Here is a 16,690-nt window from a genome sequence, read left to right as displayed (position 1 = left end):
ATCAGGATTAACATTGTTACCTATCTTTTGTTCTAGAGGGTGCTAGTCTCTTTCTTTCCTTGTTCACTAATGAGCAAGTGTAGTTTGATCCAAGTTTCTACTCTATCTTCCTACCACACTATGAAATATGACAAACGCTTTTTAAAAAGCAAACCTTTTTCACCAATAACTGCTGCTATAACACTGCCATACTAACTAAAGAAGAGACTTCTGATCTAGACTAATTTTGGGAAGGGGCGGGGAGGAGAGTAAAATCTTTCAGGCTTTTCTTGCATTCACTTTGTAAACTATACAGCAGTCTTGCATTATCATTAAACACTAAGTCTCTGAATTCCTACAATACAGTATGTCTTCATGGAATACAAACTACATGTGTATTTAAAAAGCTGGTTAAACAACTATTACTTCAATCAAACACTCATGTGATCATAACATTAACAATCTAGAAAAATATTATTAAAGGTTTTAATTTTTTTTCAATGCTCTTAAAGCAACAGTTAAAGATGACTAGGTCACAAGAAAAGGAAGGGGAGACTGTCTCAAAAAACAGTGGGCCTGCAATAGAACAAGTTTAGGGTGCTTCTGATTTTTGTTTCAAGGCACTGTCTAATGGGCACGTTAATATTAGACCTATTAATGTACAGAATCTCTTCTGTTATAAAGGTTACTGTTTCCAGAGTCCATTACACTTTCTATCAGTGACTTATCTTAATTGGATTCAGGAGCAACATCTGTTTAAAATCAGCCTTTTTATAAAAATCTTCCATCTCTTGTAGAGTCTCATTAGATTTCATGGGAATTGGAGGCCGATATACAGTGGGTCATCAGATGGTGTCCAAAAGATTGTGTTTGTCCTATTACTACTGTACTTGTAATTTGTTTCGATTTCATTCTCTTTCGGGAGATGATTTCATGCATTTTTAACCAAGCCTAAACCTTCCTGATTTCAGGGAAAGTAAAAAGACTGGAAACAAAGTAATCCTTCTCTGACCCAAATGTCACTGTAATAGGGAAGCAGTATTTAATTTTTCTTTTAATAGACAAATGCCAATTTTCTCTTATTTGTTACCTCTCTAGAGAAAAATCAGATTATTCTTCCTGCTCAAAAGCAGCCTAATATTTGTGTGGTACATGAGAATTATTCTTCTAAAAGAGAAATGTTGGCTCTTGGAAATTTTTCTGGCCAGATCAGGTTCAGCCTTCCAAAAGACGTGTGAAATGACAGCCACCAACCTACACATGTTTACGGCCCTGGTACAGTGGCTGAAGTATCTTGAATACAACCCAAAGTAATTGAAATATTTACTTAATCTATGGAAAAATTACTGTGTATCCCAGCCACTAATTACTGTGACTTACGTAAATAGCTTGTAGTTGGGCATTTAAAAGGAACATTGTCAATTATATTACAAATTAGCAAGTTTGTTACTAATCATGCTTTATATTATTCAAACAAAATGTTGTTAATCCAGTTTTTTTATTTATGCTGTTTGTACTTTCATCTTAGACTGTTTCACTGAATATCTCCAATTTTGTTTTTACAAGGATATTCTGGAACTCCTGGAAAAGAGAGTGAAGTCAAGGTTCTCCCACCGACAGATATATTTGATGAATTCATTTGATTTTAAACAATATCTTAGAATATTTAAAGAACAGTTATATCTACCTGCAGAGTTTCTATACAAGCCTTTCATACAGAAATGGAATAAGAATGTTCAGGTAACTTGAAACAAAGGTAGTAATAATGAAGTAATTAACTTGTCTCACTGAAGTGTTTTGAAAAGGTTAAAATTTATAAATTTGCTAAATTGCTGTGGTTTAAAATAGTGTTTTTTGTCTTTACCATCCTGTTTGGTTTTGGTGTTCAGTATTTAAGAAAGAAATAAAATGTGAAATAGCATATGTTTTCTCTTTTTGCTTCAAAGTTAAGACCTCTAGTTTTTAGAAAGTCAGATTATAACTGTTTGTATTATCATAGCTCCTAGTAACCCTGTCCCCATTGTGCTAGGCATTGTCAAATAGAACAATATTGGTCAGCAGACCAGTGGCTGAGCCCATTTTCAAGTAATTTTATTAATCTGAGTAAAGGATGATATGATGCATCATGTGAATAGTGAATCATGTGCCATCTGAAATAATGCTGAGCAGGTTGTGCTTGAATTGAAGTTCCCTTGAGAGGGAATGAAGTTTATACTGACCATGTGTCCCAGAGAGACTGTACATATAATATAGCTTGTATTGTGAATTAAACCTTGAACTTTGTTTAATAAGCTGTTGTTAACATGTGTATATCTCTAGCTGTATTTCACCATCTGTGATCTGAAACTGACAGATCTAACACAGCCCAAGGCAATTAGGTACTGAGCAGCACGTGGATGGGAAAACAAATTTGGAAACTGTAATGGTGCTAGTGACTTTATAGCACTTTGAACTATTGAGTCAGAATGCCCCAGAATAGCAGTAGAACCACAGGGTGATTTGTGCTGTCTTTCAAAAGAAACTTAGAGGTCCTGTTTTTCTGGCCATTAAAGAACCCCTGGCACTTTGTATGAAGAACAGATATTAAATTAATAAAGTTTAAGGCCAGATCTAATCACTAGATGGCCTATAATTTTCACATGGTCAGGCTAGACTATTACATTTCACCCAGTTACCCCTGTATCCAGTTCAATTATTTGTTTGTGTCTTTTCTGAAAATATGCTTTAAACAATCTTCATTTGAAGACACTGATAGAGAATCTACCTCTTGCCTTGATATATTTTAGGAAAAGTGCCTTATTTCTAATTTGAATTTCTCTGGCTTCAGCTTTCAGCCATTGGATCTTGTTATGCTCTTCTTGGCTACATTACAAAGCCCTTTAGTACCTGGTTTTAGCCCCTTCTTCTGGGCATTTTTGGCATCTGTTATGGGATCGATTTAAATATGCTTGATATCGCCTCTTATTGTGGTGGACAGGCCATCCAAAGAAGTGGGTATTCACCCACAAAAGCTCATGCTCCTATACGTCTGTTAGTCTATAAGGTGCCAGAGGATTCTTTGCTACTTTTACAGATCCAGACTAACACAGCTACCCCTTTGATATTGTGGTCATGTTTCTTTGCCCTTAAAAGTCTCAGTTCCATCCCAAAGATGGCTGCATTGCAGTAGTGGATAAAATTATTCCAATATAAGCAACTTGCAGGGTTTATTAACACACACTTTTGGATTCTTTGGGGGTGAATGGTGCTCTAAAATATTAAAGACAAGGTGAATGAGGTAATCTTTTATTGGACCAACTTCTATTGGTGAGAGAAACAAGCTTTCACATGTACACAGCTGTTCTTCAGGTCTGGAAAGGTACGAAGTGTCACAGCTAAATAAGAGGCAGAACACATTGTTTAGCATAAGTAGTTAACACACATTTCAAGGTGAAGATGCCTGTTACATCTCGGGGAAGGGGGGGGGGGGGGGGGGGGGAGAGGAGAAAGGGACCTGTAGGGGGGTGTTACTGGGTTATAGATGGTTGTTTATAAGCCATAAATCCAGTGTCTATTCAGTCTGGTTTTTACTGTTTAGTAAAGTTATGAATTTAAGATCCCATGCTCATCTTTGGAAAGGGTGCAGATTTCCTTTAAAGATGAGGATTGATAAGTCAGAGTTGCTTTGTGAAAAGCATTCACCCATAGGTTATATGGTGTCCTGTCTTGTCTTTGCTTTTTTCAGGAATCATCAAACTACAACCCATATGCAATGGGGACACCATCCTGAAATAAATCTTTCCTAAAACCCCTCTTTTGGCCTTCAAACAACCCTCCAACCTCTTCCTTACTCTACTGTGGGAAGCTTGCTTCTGGTAACAGATCCTGCCTAAAAGGAAGGGGTTGGGGGGTGGGGGAGGAGCAGGTGGAAGGTCTGTGGCTCCTTACAGCTGCCTGTGCGGCTCTTAACCCAGCCCAGCTCCAGCTTCCAGTCTGGCCTCGTGGTGGGACTGAAGAGCAGCAGCTGGACCATGGTAAAAGCCACCCAGGCAGCTGTGGGGAGGCAGGGACACTGCCAGGGGGCTGTTCGGGGGGGGGGGGACACGCGCTCCCCAACCCTGGGCAGAGGGCAGGTCCATAGCTCCCCACAGCTGCTTAGGCTCCCCAGGCCACTCTTGGCCAGGCCAGGCTCCAGCTTCTAGCTTGGCTGGGGTGCAGGGCCTCAGAGGAAAGAGGGGGGGCAAGGAGCCAGGCCTGGGCAAAAAGTGGACAGGCCATGCCTATCCATTTTCAAAAAGTGACAGGGCCATGGCCCCTTGGTCCCTCCATTCTGGTGCCCCATCCCACAGATCAGGACACACTAACTCAAAGCAGCCCCAGATTCTGCCACAACAGATGCAAAACCTGCTGACCTATCTCCACTATTACAATGATCAACACCCTCCACAACACACCTTTCACGGTTCATGGGTCCTACAAATGCCTATCGTATGTGGTGTACCTCATCCAGTGCACTAAATGCTCCCACAACAACTATGTGGGTGAAACCAATCGCTATGCTCTTGAATGAACTGTTGTAGGGGACAAACAAAAACCCCACATCACCTGTGGGTGAACACTTTTCATAAAGCAATCACTCAGTATCTGACCTATCAGTCTTCTTAGAATCATAGAAGATGATTAGGGTTGAAAGACCTCAGGAGGTCATCTAATCCAACCCCCCTGCTCAAAGCAGGACCAACTCCTACTAAATCATCCCAGCCAGGGCTTTGTCAAGCTGGGCCTTAACCACTAAGAATGGAGATTCCACCACCTCCCTAGGTAACCCATTCCAATGCTTCACCACCCTCTTAGTGAAATAGGTTTTTTTCTAATATCCAACCTAGACCTCCCCCACTGCAACTTGAGACCATTACTGCTTCTGTCATCTGCCACCACTGAGAACATCCTAGTGCCATCCTCTTTGGAACCCCCCACCCCCTCCATTAACCGGGGTGTTAATAGACCACTTAGCCTTGAATGGTCCCTTGAAATGTGTTAACTACTGTATGCTAAACAATGTTCCACTTTTCCCAGACCTGAAGAAGAGCTCCATGTAAGCTCGAAAGCTTGTCTTTCTCCAGTAGAAGTTGGTCCAATAAAAAAAATTACCTCACCCACCTTGTCTCTCTAATATCCTGGGACCAACACTGCTACAACACTGTATATTTTAGATTGTGTTGCAATTTTTTTAAAATGATGACTGCTTGAAAAGCTGGTCAAAACATTGCAGCATGGTATCAAATAGTCATGGCAACTTCTCAGGTTAGGTTTACTTTATTTTTGGATTCAGGTACAAAAGAGTTGGCTGAGGGAGAATTTGTTAGTTGGAGTTTATACTTAACAGACTTGAAATATAACTACCGCTTAGGCCATGTCTACTCTACAAAAATGTTGACCTAACTTATATTGGCATACAGCCACCACGGTTATTAAATTGCTTGTGTGCTCACACTTGACTCCTTGTATCAATTGTATTGTCAGTGTGGGGCATTATGGGATGGCTCCTGAAAAAAGTAAGTCAACCTAAGCAAGGCAATAGCTACGCTGACAGTATGTTGAATACATCAACCATGACTCTGTGCCACTCAAGGCGGTGTTAAATTGGTGTAGAGGCATCTGGGAGCCAAATTTAAGTGAAGACACTTCCACAGCTACTTCGACACAAGACAGCTTATGTTGACATAAACATATAGTGTAGACCAGGCCTAAGTAAGATCTCAGGAGAGGGAGTGGCATTTGAATGATCCATTTGAAGAGTCAATAGTATGGAAATACAATGGAGTATTTCTTATTTAAAGAGACTATAAACTTGTCTGCTGAGAGGCTGATATACAAAGTGTTGGCCAGAGGAGGTAGCTTACTCTGAAAAGGCAAGCTGAATTGCTTTGTGTACAGCTAGTTAAATGATTAAGAATCATATGTGGTTTTAAAACCATTAAAATATGGCTACAAATGAGAAAATCCATGAATTTCTTTCACTAAATTTTTTCAATAGGTGTGTGTGTATATATAAACTGGAAGTTTTACAATGATCACCATATGTATTTCAGAGCTGGAAGAGGATTCAACATATTTAGTATTACTGCCTAGTTTAATACCAAATGGACTGTAATTTCACTCTTTTCAAGTTATACTTGCGGAAATCTTCTCTACAGAGCTTAGCCTGTCTTTCCCCCTTAAAGAAAAATTTCAGTGGTTTTTTCAGAATTTTGTTCTGATTCCACAATAAATATTAATACTGATTAATAAAAATAGATCTGGTTAGTTGACCAAGAATTTTCCAGTTGGATAAGAACCAGTGCATTAATTTTACCAGTGTATCTTAAAAATTCCATTTTTAGTCTCTTTCAGAAGACAGAACAGTGCAAGATGTGCTACGAAATCATTTCCACTGCAGCAAAGACCTGCGATCACTTCACATGCTATTGGTATGTTACATATTGATATGTTTCTAAAAGTTAAATCTCATGATATTGCTAATACAGTAGCCTGTGAGCTATAATTTTTCATACAAGTTTAATTGAGCTTTACATGAAACATCTTATTGGATAGGTTTTTTTCAAATGTGATTAGCAGGCCTATTTTGATCTCTAAGTAGACTTGAAGGTGTTTTGGTTTCCTGGTCTCCCTCAACATCCAGTGCTTTCTGCTTGGGCTTATCTGGGGCCATTCAGGTGGCTTCGTATCTTTTTGTGACGTGGCCTTCAGCCATCCTGGCTTTTCCTGCCAGATGCGTGGGTTTCCCTGGTGAGCTGTCACAACATCTGGCTTCCTAATTATCAAGTAGAGAGAGGAACATAAACCAAATTGGTAGAGCTGCCCTCTAAGCAGCTTTTTGGGAAGTATCTGGCCAAAGCTCAAATATCCATTGACCAACTCCTCTTAGTGTTCTCAAGGTTTTCAGAGGGGAGGGGCTTACACCAGTCCTCCTCTTGGAAGCAGTCTTGTTCCATGGCAGTCCAGGAGTCCTTCACACTTCTTTTTGAAGAAGATTCCCTACAGCCAGAACTCCTTTTTGCATTGCTGAACGCTTCCCTCAAGCAGCCCAAATAAAGCCTTACTGGCCACCACCCTACCCCTTTTTCAGTCATCTCATTAGAATAGTGGTGGGCAACCCCTGGCCCGCAGACCACATGCGGCCAGTCAGGGTAATCCAGTGGCGGGCCACGAGCCACTGTTTACATCAACGATCCCACAGGCATGGCCACCCGCAGCACCCAGTGACTGCAGTTCACTGTTCCCGGCCAATGGGAGCTACGAAAAGCAGCGGCCAGCATGTCCCTGCGGCCTGCGCGGCTTCCCAGAGTTGCCATTGGCCAGGAACAGCAAACTATTGCCACTGAGAGCTGCACGGGGCTGTGCCTGTGGAGGGTCAAGGTAAACACGGTCTTGCAGCCCACCAGTGATTACCCTGATGGGGTGCAGACTTCCAACCCCGCCTCCCCACTGCATTAGAAGGTCAATTCAGATCTTTCTCTTAGGCCTGGAATTCTGAATCTTCACTACCTGTACACAAGAAGTGATTAGTTTAGGATATGCCACAGTTCCTTCCTGGATATCCTCCTGCCCATCAGATCTGGAATGTAGAGGTAGAGAGCTGAGATCTTCTGAACAAAAAGGCCATCTGTCTTGTCACTTACCCTACACCTCCACTTCCTGACCAGAGACTCGGGATTTTACTCCTGATATTCCATCGTCTGCTAGTGCACAGGTTTTCTTATTCACTTTGAAACTCAACTACTTGGTGTGCTGTAGAAAATTCTGAATCGGAACCACCCCTCTTGTCTATTCTTCAAGCCATCTCACCTTGCAACTTCCTTTGCTTTGTGCACCTGTAGGATCTGCACTTTTCTTCACCCTCATGCTAACACATTGGCAATACCAACACTTTACGATGTAACCAGAACTTCCACTTCTGCCCCTCCCTTTGGTCTTGCCTCTGACTTGTGGGTTTTCTGTAAAATCCTTAACCTTCATAACCAACTTGAATGAGGAAAAGTATTCACATTTTATCTCTACCAGAATGTGATTGAAACCTCAATCTCCTCTCTAGTCCATGAACAGTTTCGCTCTTACAGACCACAGACACCTCTTCTGCAGGGAATTCCTATCTGCTTTCAGCCTTGGTAACCAAATATCAAGGTATGACATTAGAATCTTTCCTTACCTGTGTCAGCCACACTTTTCAGCAGATAAATCACTCTGTTCTGAATGGATTTGGCACAGGGGGTCAGACTCTGCTTATGCCCCTGCAGAACTTTATTTTCCAGAGATGGTACACATGCTTACCTGAGGAACTCTGTGCATATCCCAACCAGAAATCCTTTCTGTGTTACTCTTCCCTTTGGATGCCAGGTAGCTAAGTTTCTCTGCATTATACATGCCACCATCCTATCAGGCTGGAGAGTTCACTTTAGCAGTTTGTCAGCCCAATAAACTTGCCCTCCTCAATATCTAAATCTCCAAGTGCTATTTGCTTAGCCATATTGAGTTTGGAACCACTTTTGAACAACAGTTTTATGGTCTGGTTTGCTGTGTCAACAGGCGAGGGTAGACGGCGCAGATTTCACTACAGGAACTTAACCCAACTGCCTTGGGAAAAGATCCTTTCTCAGGGGATAGGGACAGAGAATTGAGCTACTGCCTCCCTGGTATCTAGCCTAAGAACAATTAAACAGGACCATGCTGAGAATTTCTCTGCATCTATTGCTTCTGAGTGTCCAACACCATGAGCTCTGGCTACAGTCCTCTATATTGATATTCCCCTGGAAATTTGACCTGTTATCCTGAGGCCAAAGCATCTTCTGCAGCTTGGAACATCTAGCTTTTGAGGTCTGGGGCCTAAGTGGTTTCCACTCCAAGAGGAAAGGCTTCTGTGAAGAAATAACTAACTGCCTCTGAGATGGAAGCTGTCCTCATATCATAACTTTACCTGGTTCTAGAATACCTTTACCAGTTAGTCAAAATAAAAATGCTGAGGTGCCGGATTGTTCTCTAGCATGTCCTGAATGTCTTGTTTTCCTTGGGAAAGGACTGAAGGTGAGCCCTGAGTTTACTCTTTGGCAATAGGAGGAGGTTGGAATACAGATTTTGGCTGATAGTCTCATTACAGCACCCCAAGCACAGCCCAGTTTCCCCTTAATGGGACTTTCCCTTAATTTTGAATGTAGTTGTCTGCCATTTGAACCTGTAGGAGAAGTATCCCTGAGGTTGCTTTCTCTCAAGTTAGTTAATTGCTGACTTCAGTGCAAAGAATCAGAGGTGACCTTGCTAGTTATCTTTCTACCTTAAATCTTTTCCTGTATCAGCACACTTTTACTTACCCCTGCAGTTTGTTACTTAAGTTTAATTCAGAAATTATTTTACTTAATTATGTCAAGAACCTTTCAATTCCCTTCAATGGAATTTATATTCCCTTAATGTGGAACGGGCCCTGAAGTTTTGTCTTGCTCACTCAGGAATTCAGAAAAGTTGAGTACTTCAAGAACGGTAAAGCTGTTTAAGGCTAGAGTAAATGACTGAATTTGGGATTGTAGCCTAGATGTCTAACCCTGTTGGTAAAACTTAACTAACTGCAGGTTAGTCAGGTTTTACCAAGACCCATTCCCTCATGACCACCTCAGGAGTTTGGAGGACTTAAGTATCCACCAGCTGCAAGGCAGTCGTGGGGCTGTCTCTGTATGCCTTCATCTGTGATTATTTACTAAATTGATATAGCAGAATTGCAGTGCAGTCATTCAATGCTCCAAACTCCACTCTAGGTAAGCCCTTCTCTATAGATATACCGCTCACTAATTCCACTGGTATAAATGTAGGATAAGTGAAAAGGTCTCACAACACTTTTGGTATAGTTACCTTATAGCCTTCTTTCTATTCTACATGTTTCCCATTTCACTTTAAGGTTGTCATTTGTGAAGTCTTGGCTGTTTCTCACTCTGATTTTTCTCTAACTCAGTCCTTCAACTGGCAAGAAAGAGGCACTGATGCCTGTATACCTTGAATGAATGATAGTTCTGGTTCCTTCTTCCTGCCACTGAATATAGTGGCTACCAGAGAAGATAGGAGCAAAGGACTGACACAGTTGTCGGTGTTATCTTTGCTTAGAGCACCATGCTCTATTCTTGCACTGGGACAAAACCTGAAAGATATGGGATTGGATAACATTAAGTAGAATATTCTTGATTATCACTTAACTGAATAGGGTAGAAACCAGGCATTCCTTCATATGGATCCACAGTGGGAGACTGCAATAAAACCCATAGCTCACGCAACAGGACAGAACTGCAAGTGTGTATTATAATTTAAAAAAGTAAATCTCTACTATGGCTGAGATTTAATCTCCTGTTTAACGTGCCTGTTTCCTCCCTCTACCATCTTAATTCTTTAAATCTTCTGCATATTAAAATTGGTTTCTGTTCCACTGAAGAATATTGCTTGGCTGTGTGTTTAAGAGTAAGTTATCAGCAACTTTCTTAAATACTTGCCTTGTGAATTTCTATAAAATAGAAGTGAAGGTAAATCTGACTGCCGCCATGCACCATGCCTATCAGTAAGTACATCTACTGTCATTCTGAAATCAAAACAAATGTACAGTGGTGGTATGGGATACCAGTTTGGTCTGAAACAAATTAATTTCTATTTTCATTGTATTCTTACTGGCTCAAATAGCCTCTTAATGTTACTTTTCTATGGCTGGTAACTGAAGCCTATCAGTTTAGTGTATTCTGAATTTTCTAAAATTAGTGTTACGTGTTCTATACTACATTCTAAAAATTCTGGGATGTCTTCTAAACTGACAAGTGGGTTCTGCCCACAAAAACATTAAATATAAACTGTAATATAACTTTTGTATCATGCGGGGTAGATATAAACTTATTGGGGAACCTTGTCTCTGTGCTCCACAGGATCAGCTAACTTTAATTTTCTATAAGTGCATTGGGCAAGTTGCTCCTCCCAATGTACAAAAGTAGTATCCTGAAATGTTCATAGTAGCTTTCTCTTAGTAGAATAGGGTATGTCTACACTGGAAACTTCAAAGCGCTGCTGTGGGAATGCTCCCGCAGCGCTTTGAAGTGAGAGTGTGGTTGCGCGTGAGCACTGGGAGACCTGTCTCCCTGGTAATCCACCTCCACGAGGAGATTGGCTCTTAGTGCTTGGAGCCTGTCTACACTAGTGCTTTAAAGCACTGAGACTTGCTGCACTCGGGGGTGACTTTTTTTTTTTTTTTCACACCCCTGAGCCAACAAGTTAGAGCGCTATAAAATGTAAGTGGAGACAAGCCCGTAGTCACTTGAAGGTCAAGCTAAAGCTAATTCATTAGGAGTATCACTTAAGGCCAGTTCTTCTTTGAAATTTGTGTTTCAGCCATTCATTGTATCAATTTTTGAGCCATTAGTGTCTTATTGTCTTGTTGCATTTGGAATCTAAATGTGGCTCGGCTGTACTGTTACCCACATCTAAGGTTTTTCTTCCTCCAGTCTCGTTTTCAGAACAAATAACTCAAGCTGAGTCAGTTGTATTAATGAACTGTCCTAGCAGTAACTGCCAGATTATTAGCTGCCTTTAGTGTTGTAACTTCCATGGTAAAATAATGCATATATCAACTTTATTTATAAATGTTTCCAATTGATTACTCTAGGAAGCATATCCACTTTCACATACGACTGTCATGAGTATGGAATGTAATCAATATTTCAATAAAATACTTCTTGCTTTATTTTCAGATGCTTGCTTTAAGTAGCATAACAATATCTCACCCATTTATGACTGGATCAGATCTTCTTGAAGCAAGCAAATTGTGCAGAATGGACTCAAAAGCAAACATTGTACATGGTAAAGTCCAGTATTTTACTTTAATAATTTGTGAATATAGAAGCCCTGAAGGTGCTAAGTTCCCATCACCATAAGTTCCCCTCTTGCACTGGACAAATACTGTTCAGGAAACAGTGTCGTCTTCCTCACAAGTCCGTCGTCTCCCCCCCACCCCACCCCCGGCAGCTGAACTAAAGTGAACATCTCTGCCCCTGGGTAGGCTTCCCCCCCACTACTTTCCCATTACATCCTGTTCCTTACTTTTGAAACAATTAAGTGTCTTTGGTCCTGTAGTCTAAGTGTTGGTTGATATAATAAGTACTCCATGCTTTCATATCAGATCTTCACTCCTGGTCTCTGGATATGAGTGAACTTTTACAGTTGGGGGTTTGTTTTTTTTAAATGAGAATGTAGGTCTTGTCAAAAGTGCTGTAGTTAGGGTACTTCTGTCTGTGCCCTATCTACAGAAAAAAAAAAGTATGGACAATGGAAGGCTCCTTGCCCTGATCATCTGCCTTCCCTCATGGCTGGAGAAGGAAGCAATGTTCTCTGTAAAAGGAGCCAGGTTAGTGTTGGGTGGTAACCCTTGAGGCAGAGGAGCACTTTCCTAGACCATAAGTTGCAATTCTGTTTTAGCACTCACTGTCAGATCAGTAGGGAAGAGTTAGATGGCTTGAGGTATAGTGCCATTAGTATATTGATGATATGAAGTTCTCTCTCCCTTTCTTCGGTCTAGTAAATACTCTTCCAGTGTCTAAACAAAATGGGTTTAAATGAATGAGCTGGTTGAGGCTTCCTTTAAATAAAACAGCTGCTAGTGCTACACTAAAGAATCAACTTGAACTGAGAGTTGGTTCCTGTCCTTTGGGCTGTGGGGACAGGGCGGCAGCAGCAGGGCATGTGCTGAACTTTTGCTACCAAAGTTGGTGACCTAAGTCTCTTTGGATCCTCAACTGTTTCTGTATGTTCAGTATCTCAAAGTGCTTCTCTGTTGTGGGCACTGTAACAATCTATAGCTTGGACACCTCCATTGGATTATTGCAGTGAGCTGCTCTTGAAGATATAACTAAGGCCTACTCAAAACTACAGCCACAGCAGAATGCAGTTGCTCCTATATTTCCCTGCATTTCATAAATGGTGCATATTACAGATGTGCTTCTGGAACTGCACTGCCTTGTTTCTGATACAATTCAAGGCACTGATTGATCTAAAATGCACAAACTTTAGGTCCTGGATATTCAAAAGATTGACTTTCTCTATGCTTTTACCTAAGTCGAGGAATACTTTAGCTAAAAATACCTTGGCCATAGCTCTAGCATTCACTTGTCCCTAGTGGCCTGACACTCTAGGTTTTGTGTGTGTTGGTTTTTTAAACTTTCAGGGAGCACACTGTAATACTCATTTCTATTTGGCTTATGGGTGAGAAGTTCCTTTTTTTAATATGCTCGTTTGTTTAGTGGTCTGACAAGGAAAGATACATGTTTATATAAACCCAAAATTGTTGGCCTTGGCTTACCTTCGGAGACTTCCATGAGAGATACTACTAGTGGTGATAGTTTTTAATACAGATACCTGTTTATAAGAATGTGAACTGCAAATATCAAATATCAATCAGAAGTTACCTTGTTTTTAAGGAGATGGGCTGAACTAGCCCAGAAAATGTACAAATGGTAAGTTGAGAAAAATGTCCCAATGTAAAATTATTACTGAGGTAAAAGTAGAGGGACAAAGTGAGTAAGGTAATGTCTTTTATTGGACCAGTGTGTTGGTGAGAAGATTTTGAGCCACACAGTGCTGTTCTTCAGCTCCGTAAAGCTTGTCTCACTAACAGACATTGGTCCAATAAAAGAGAGACAAGGTGGGTGAGAAGGTCTAATATGCTGGGACTGCTGTGGCCACAACTATGACACATTTACCTTGGTGTATATAGTAATTCATTAATGTAATTAGGAGGCGGTGATATGCTTATCAAAGGAATGATTAAGAAATTGTCGAATGGGCAAGTTAAGTTGACATTTATCTTCCCTAGGGCTTAAGATTGAAGGCCTCTTGTTTGGTATCTTAAAAAGCTTTTCCTAAACTTCCTGAGCTATTAAAGCATTACAACAGGCATCCAGGGCCAGCTGATTTGTCTGCCTTTCAGAAGAATTGGAATTTAACTCCTATAGCACTACATTCGATAGCATACAAGTCTGAGGCCTTGTCTACACTGCCACTTGCAGCACTGAAATTTTCTTTGCTCACGGGTGTGAAAAAACACAGCCCTGAGCAATGCAAGTTTCAGTACTGTAAAGTGGCAGCGTAGATAGCGCTGGTAGCTACTATGTCCCTTGCGGAGATGGTTTTATTACAGTGCTGGAGCTGCAACTACACAGTCCATGTAAAAGCATTGCTGTGGCAGTGCTTTATTCAGCTGTGTAGACCTACCCTTAGTTTCACTGGGGCAAAAGTGAGGAGAGGCTTTTTTTTCTCTCTCCCCAAACTTGTGTGAAGCTGACTATATCAAGTAATCAGAATCAAAACAAAACTTGAAGCAACAGCAAAAAAAGGCAAGTCAATTTATTTTTAAATACCTATTTTATTCACATTTTAACAAGAAAGCAGGAAGTTTAATCTAGTCAGTTTGCACAGCTCTTGTTCAACCCTGAAAATTTATATAACAATTTTGAATTGTTGATGTGCTTCTTAATATCAAAGTAATTCTATATTGTAAATATGCCTGTATTTTTAATGTGCCTAGAACCGTGTGTGTGTGTGTGTGTGTGTGTGTGTGTATATATGTGTATGTGTATGTGTATATATATATATATATATATATATATATATATATATATATATATATATATATATATATATATATATATATATATATATATATATATATATATATATATATATATATATATATATATATATATATATATATATATATATATATATATATATATATATATATATATATATATATATATATATATGTGTGTGTGTGAAAGTTCTCACTATCTTCCTTTTTCTCCATATAGGTTTGTCTGTGCTGGAAATCTGCCTAATTATAGCTATGAAACATTTAAATGATGTTTATGAAGGAGAGCCATTTAATTTTCAAATGGTCTATAATGGTGAGATGAAAGTATCATCAACTTTAAAAATCTCTAAATATCACTTTTCTGTTACTCAAGTAATGTTTTCCTTGGTACAGAATTTCAGAAGTTCATACAACGGAAAGCACATTCGATGTACAACTTTGAGAAACCTGTTGTTATGAAGGTAAACCCTTAGTTTGTTTCCTTGCATACCTAAATACTGATCTGTACACGGGGTATAGTTTCCTAGGAACTACTTTTAAAAATGTTTATCTGTTCCATAGCTAAAGATCTAAGGGATTTTGCTATATGAAGTGATGGGATAGCTCAGTGGTTTGAGCATTGACCTGCTAAACCCAGGGTTGTGAGTTCAATCCTTGAGGGGGCCATAAATCTGTCTGGAGATTGGTCCTGCTTTGAGCAGGGGGTTGGACTAGATGACCTCCTGAGATCCCTTACAACCCTGATATTCTATAATGAAAAGATCAGAAAGTCTCTTATAATAATCACACACTTGTGTAGTACTTGTACTGCCATCTGCTGTATGGGTGTTGTATCTCACTATCCATAGTTAAATATAATGGCAAAATTTTGGGGGTGCTAATATCTGACTTACTGAAACAGAAGCATTACATACTTACCAAAGTGGACTTTTTTTAAGGAGTTGAACAGCTGAACACAAGCACCTGTTGCCCATTTATCAAGGAATAAGTTTAGTATTGACCATTTAGACAGTCATTTATTTTAGTCAATGGAAATAATTAAATGTTTCACTTGATATAGAACCTTTTATTCAGAGACCATATTCTGGTTCCTGGCAGACTTCTAAAGCGTTGCCTTTTTGTGGCATGTAGGGTTTTTTTTGCTGCCCCCAAATTACTCTGATACAAGGGTAGTATTTAGTCCTGAATCAGTCACAGGTTTAAGTTCCAATATTTCTCAAACCAACAGGACTCAAAGTAGCTTAATATCAGTAAAGAGCTGAAACTCCCTTTTCTGTCTTGAACTAAGGTGTACTGGTCTGTCAGTGAGTCTTCTTCATGCCTGCATCTTTTGGACATAAAACTAGACCTATCATTCACTAGCAGAAAAGGGTGTGGTCCAGCCCCTGAAGACCCTGTCAGTTTGTCTGTTCTGGCAGATCCAGACCTCTCTGCTACCAGAGCGGGGGGGGGGGGGGGGGAAGCTGCCACTCCTCACTTCAACCCCTGAATGAGTTACTTTCTCTCTGGCCCTTCTTTAGAGTTGTATGAGACTCCAGCCTTTCATCTTCAGTTTCTAGTCCCCCTGCTCACCTTCACAAAAATGCAGCATGGTGGATAAACTGATTGAGAATTTGGGGGTCAAAAGAAAACTGACTTGGCCTTCAAGTGTGGCCACACCCCTTTGTGTCAGTGACAGACAGGTATGGCTGTGCCTGGAAAAGTGCAAGTTGCCTGAAGAGCCCTCATAACAGATCTGTGGACCATAGTCCTTGGGAGAAAGGAAGTACATGTAAGTACAAATTTTTTCCTCTTCCATAAGGGTGCAGCCCTTGACTGAACTGTTTTTTATATATTCATTACCCCTGGGGAATGAAAAGATGATTAAGTTTATTTGCTCCAAGACTGTACTGTTAGTCTCACCTTATTAAGGGAGCCTGGCTTTATAGGTTTAAAAATAACTACTCAGATTTCTGAAATTCTTGTAAGTTGTGGTGGGTGAATTACTTGTGGGATAACCTTCACAATTGATTCATCCATTTGCTGCTACTCTTGGGGGAAATAACTGCCCCAAACTGAAAGGCGTCTCTACTA

The 16,690-nt window shown here is 40.2% G+C and overlaps 1 protein-coding gene across 11 annotated transcripts in view; it reads left to right on the top strand.

The window, feature by feature from the left end:
* The window catches only part of ORC4 (origin recognition complex subunit 4), a 62,302-nt gene that overhangs the window by 39,207 nt on the left and 6,405 nt on the right, over window positions 1-16,690 (top strand). For 6 of the 11 annotated variants that reach the window (XR_010591554.1, XR_010591559.1, XR_010591556.1 and 3 more), the window contains 6 exons: window positions 1,546-1,719; window positions 6,342-6,428; window positions 11,724-11,832; window positions 14,835-14,930; window positions 15,011-15,078; window positions 15,906-16,388. Coding sequence is in view for 4 of the 11 variants with exons in the window: in XM_042860873.2 (XP_042716807.1) it covers window positions 1,546-1,719; window positions 6,342-6,428; window positions 11,724-11,832; window positions 14,835-14,930; window positions 15,011-15,078 (534 nt within the window). In the remaining 7 variants the exon portion in view is untranslated. The remainder of the gene's footprint in view (window positions 1-1,545; window positions 1,720-6,341; window positions 6,429-11,723; window positions 11,833-14,834; window positions 14,931-15,010; window positions 15,079-15,905; window positions 16,389-16,690) is intronic. The other 5 variants (XM_042860873.2, XM_005296422.5, XM_042860874.2 and 2 more) reach the window with 2 other exon arrangements.

This window comes from Chrysemys picta, chromosome 11 (genome assembly GCF_011386835.1).
Source record: "Chrysemys picta bellii isolate R12L10 chromosome 11, ASM1138683v2, whole genome shotgun sequence".
NCBI classification, from domain to species: Eukaryota; Metazoa; Chordata; order Testudines; family Emydidae; genus Chrysemys; species Chrysemys picta.
Note: the sequence above shows the minus strand (reverse complement) of the source record. Positions and strands in the feature narration are given on the sequence as shown.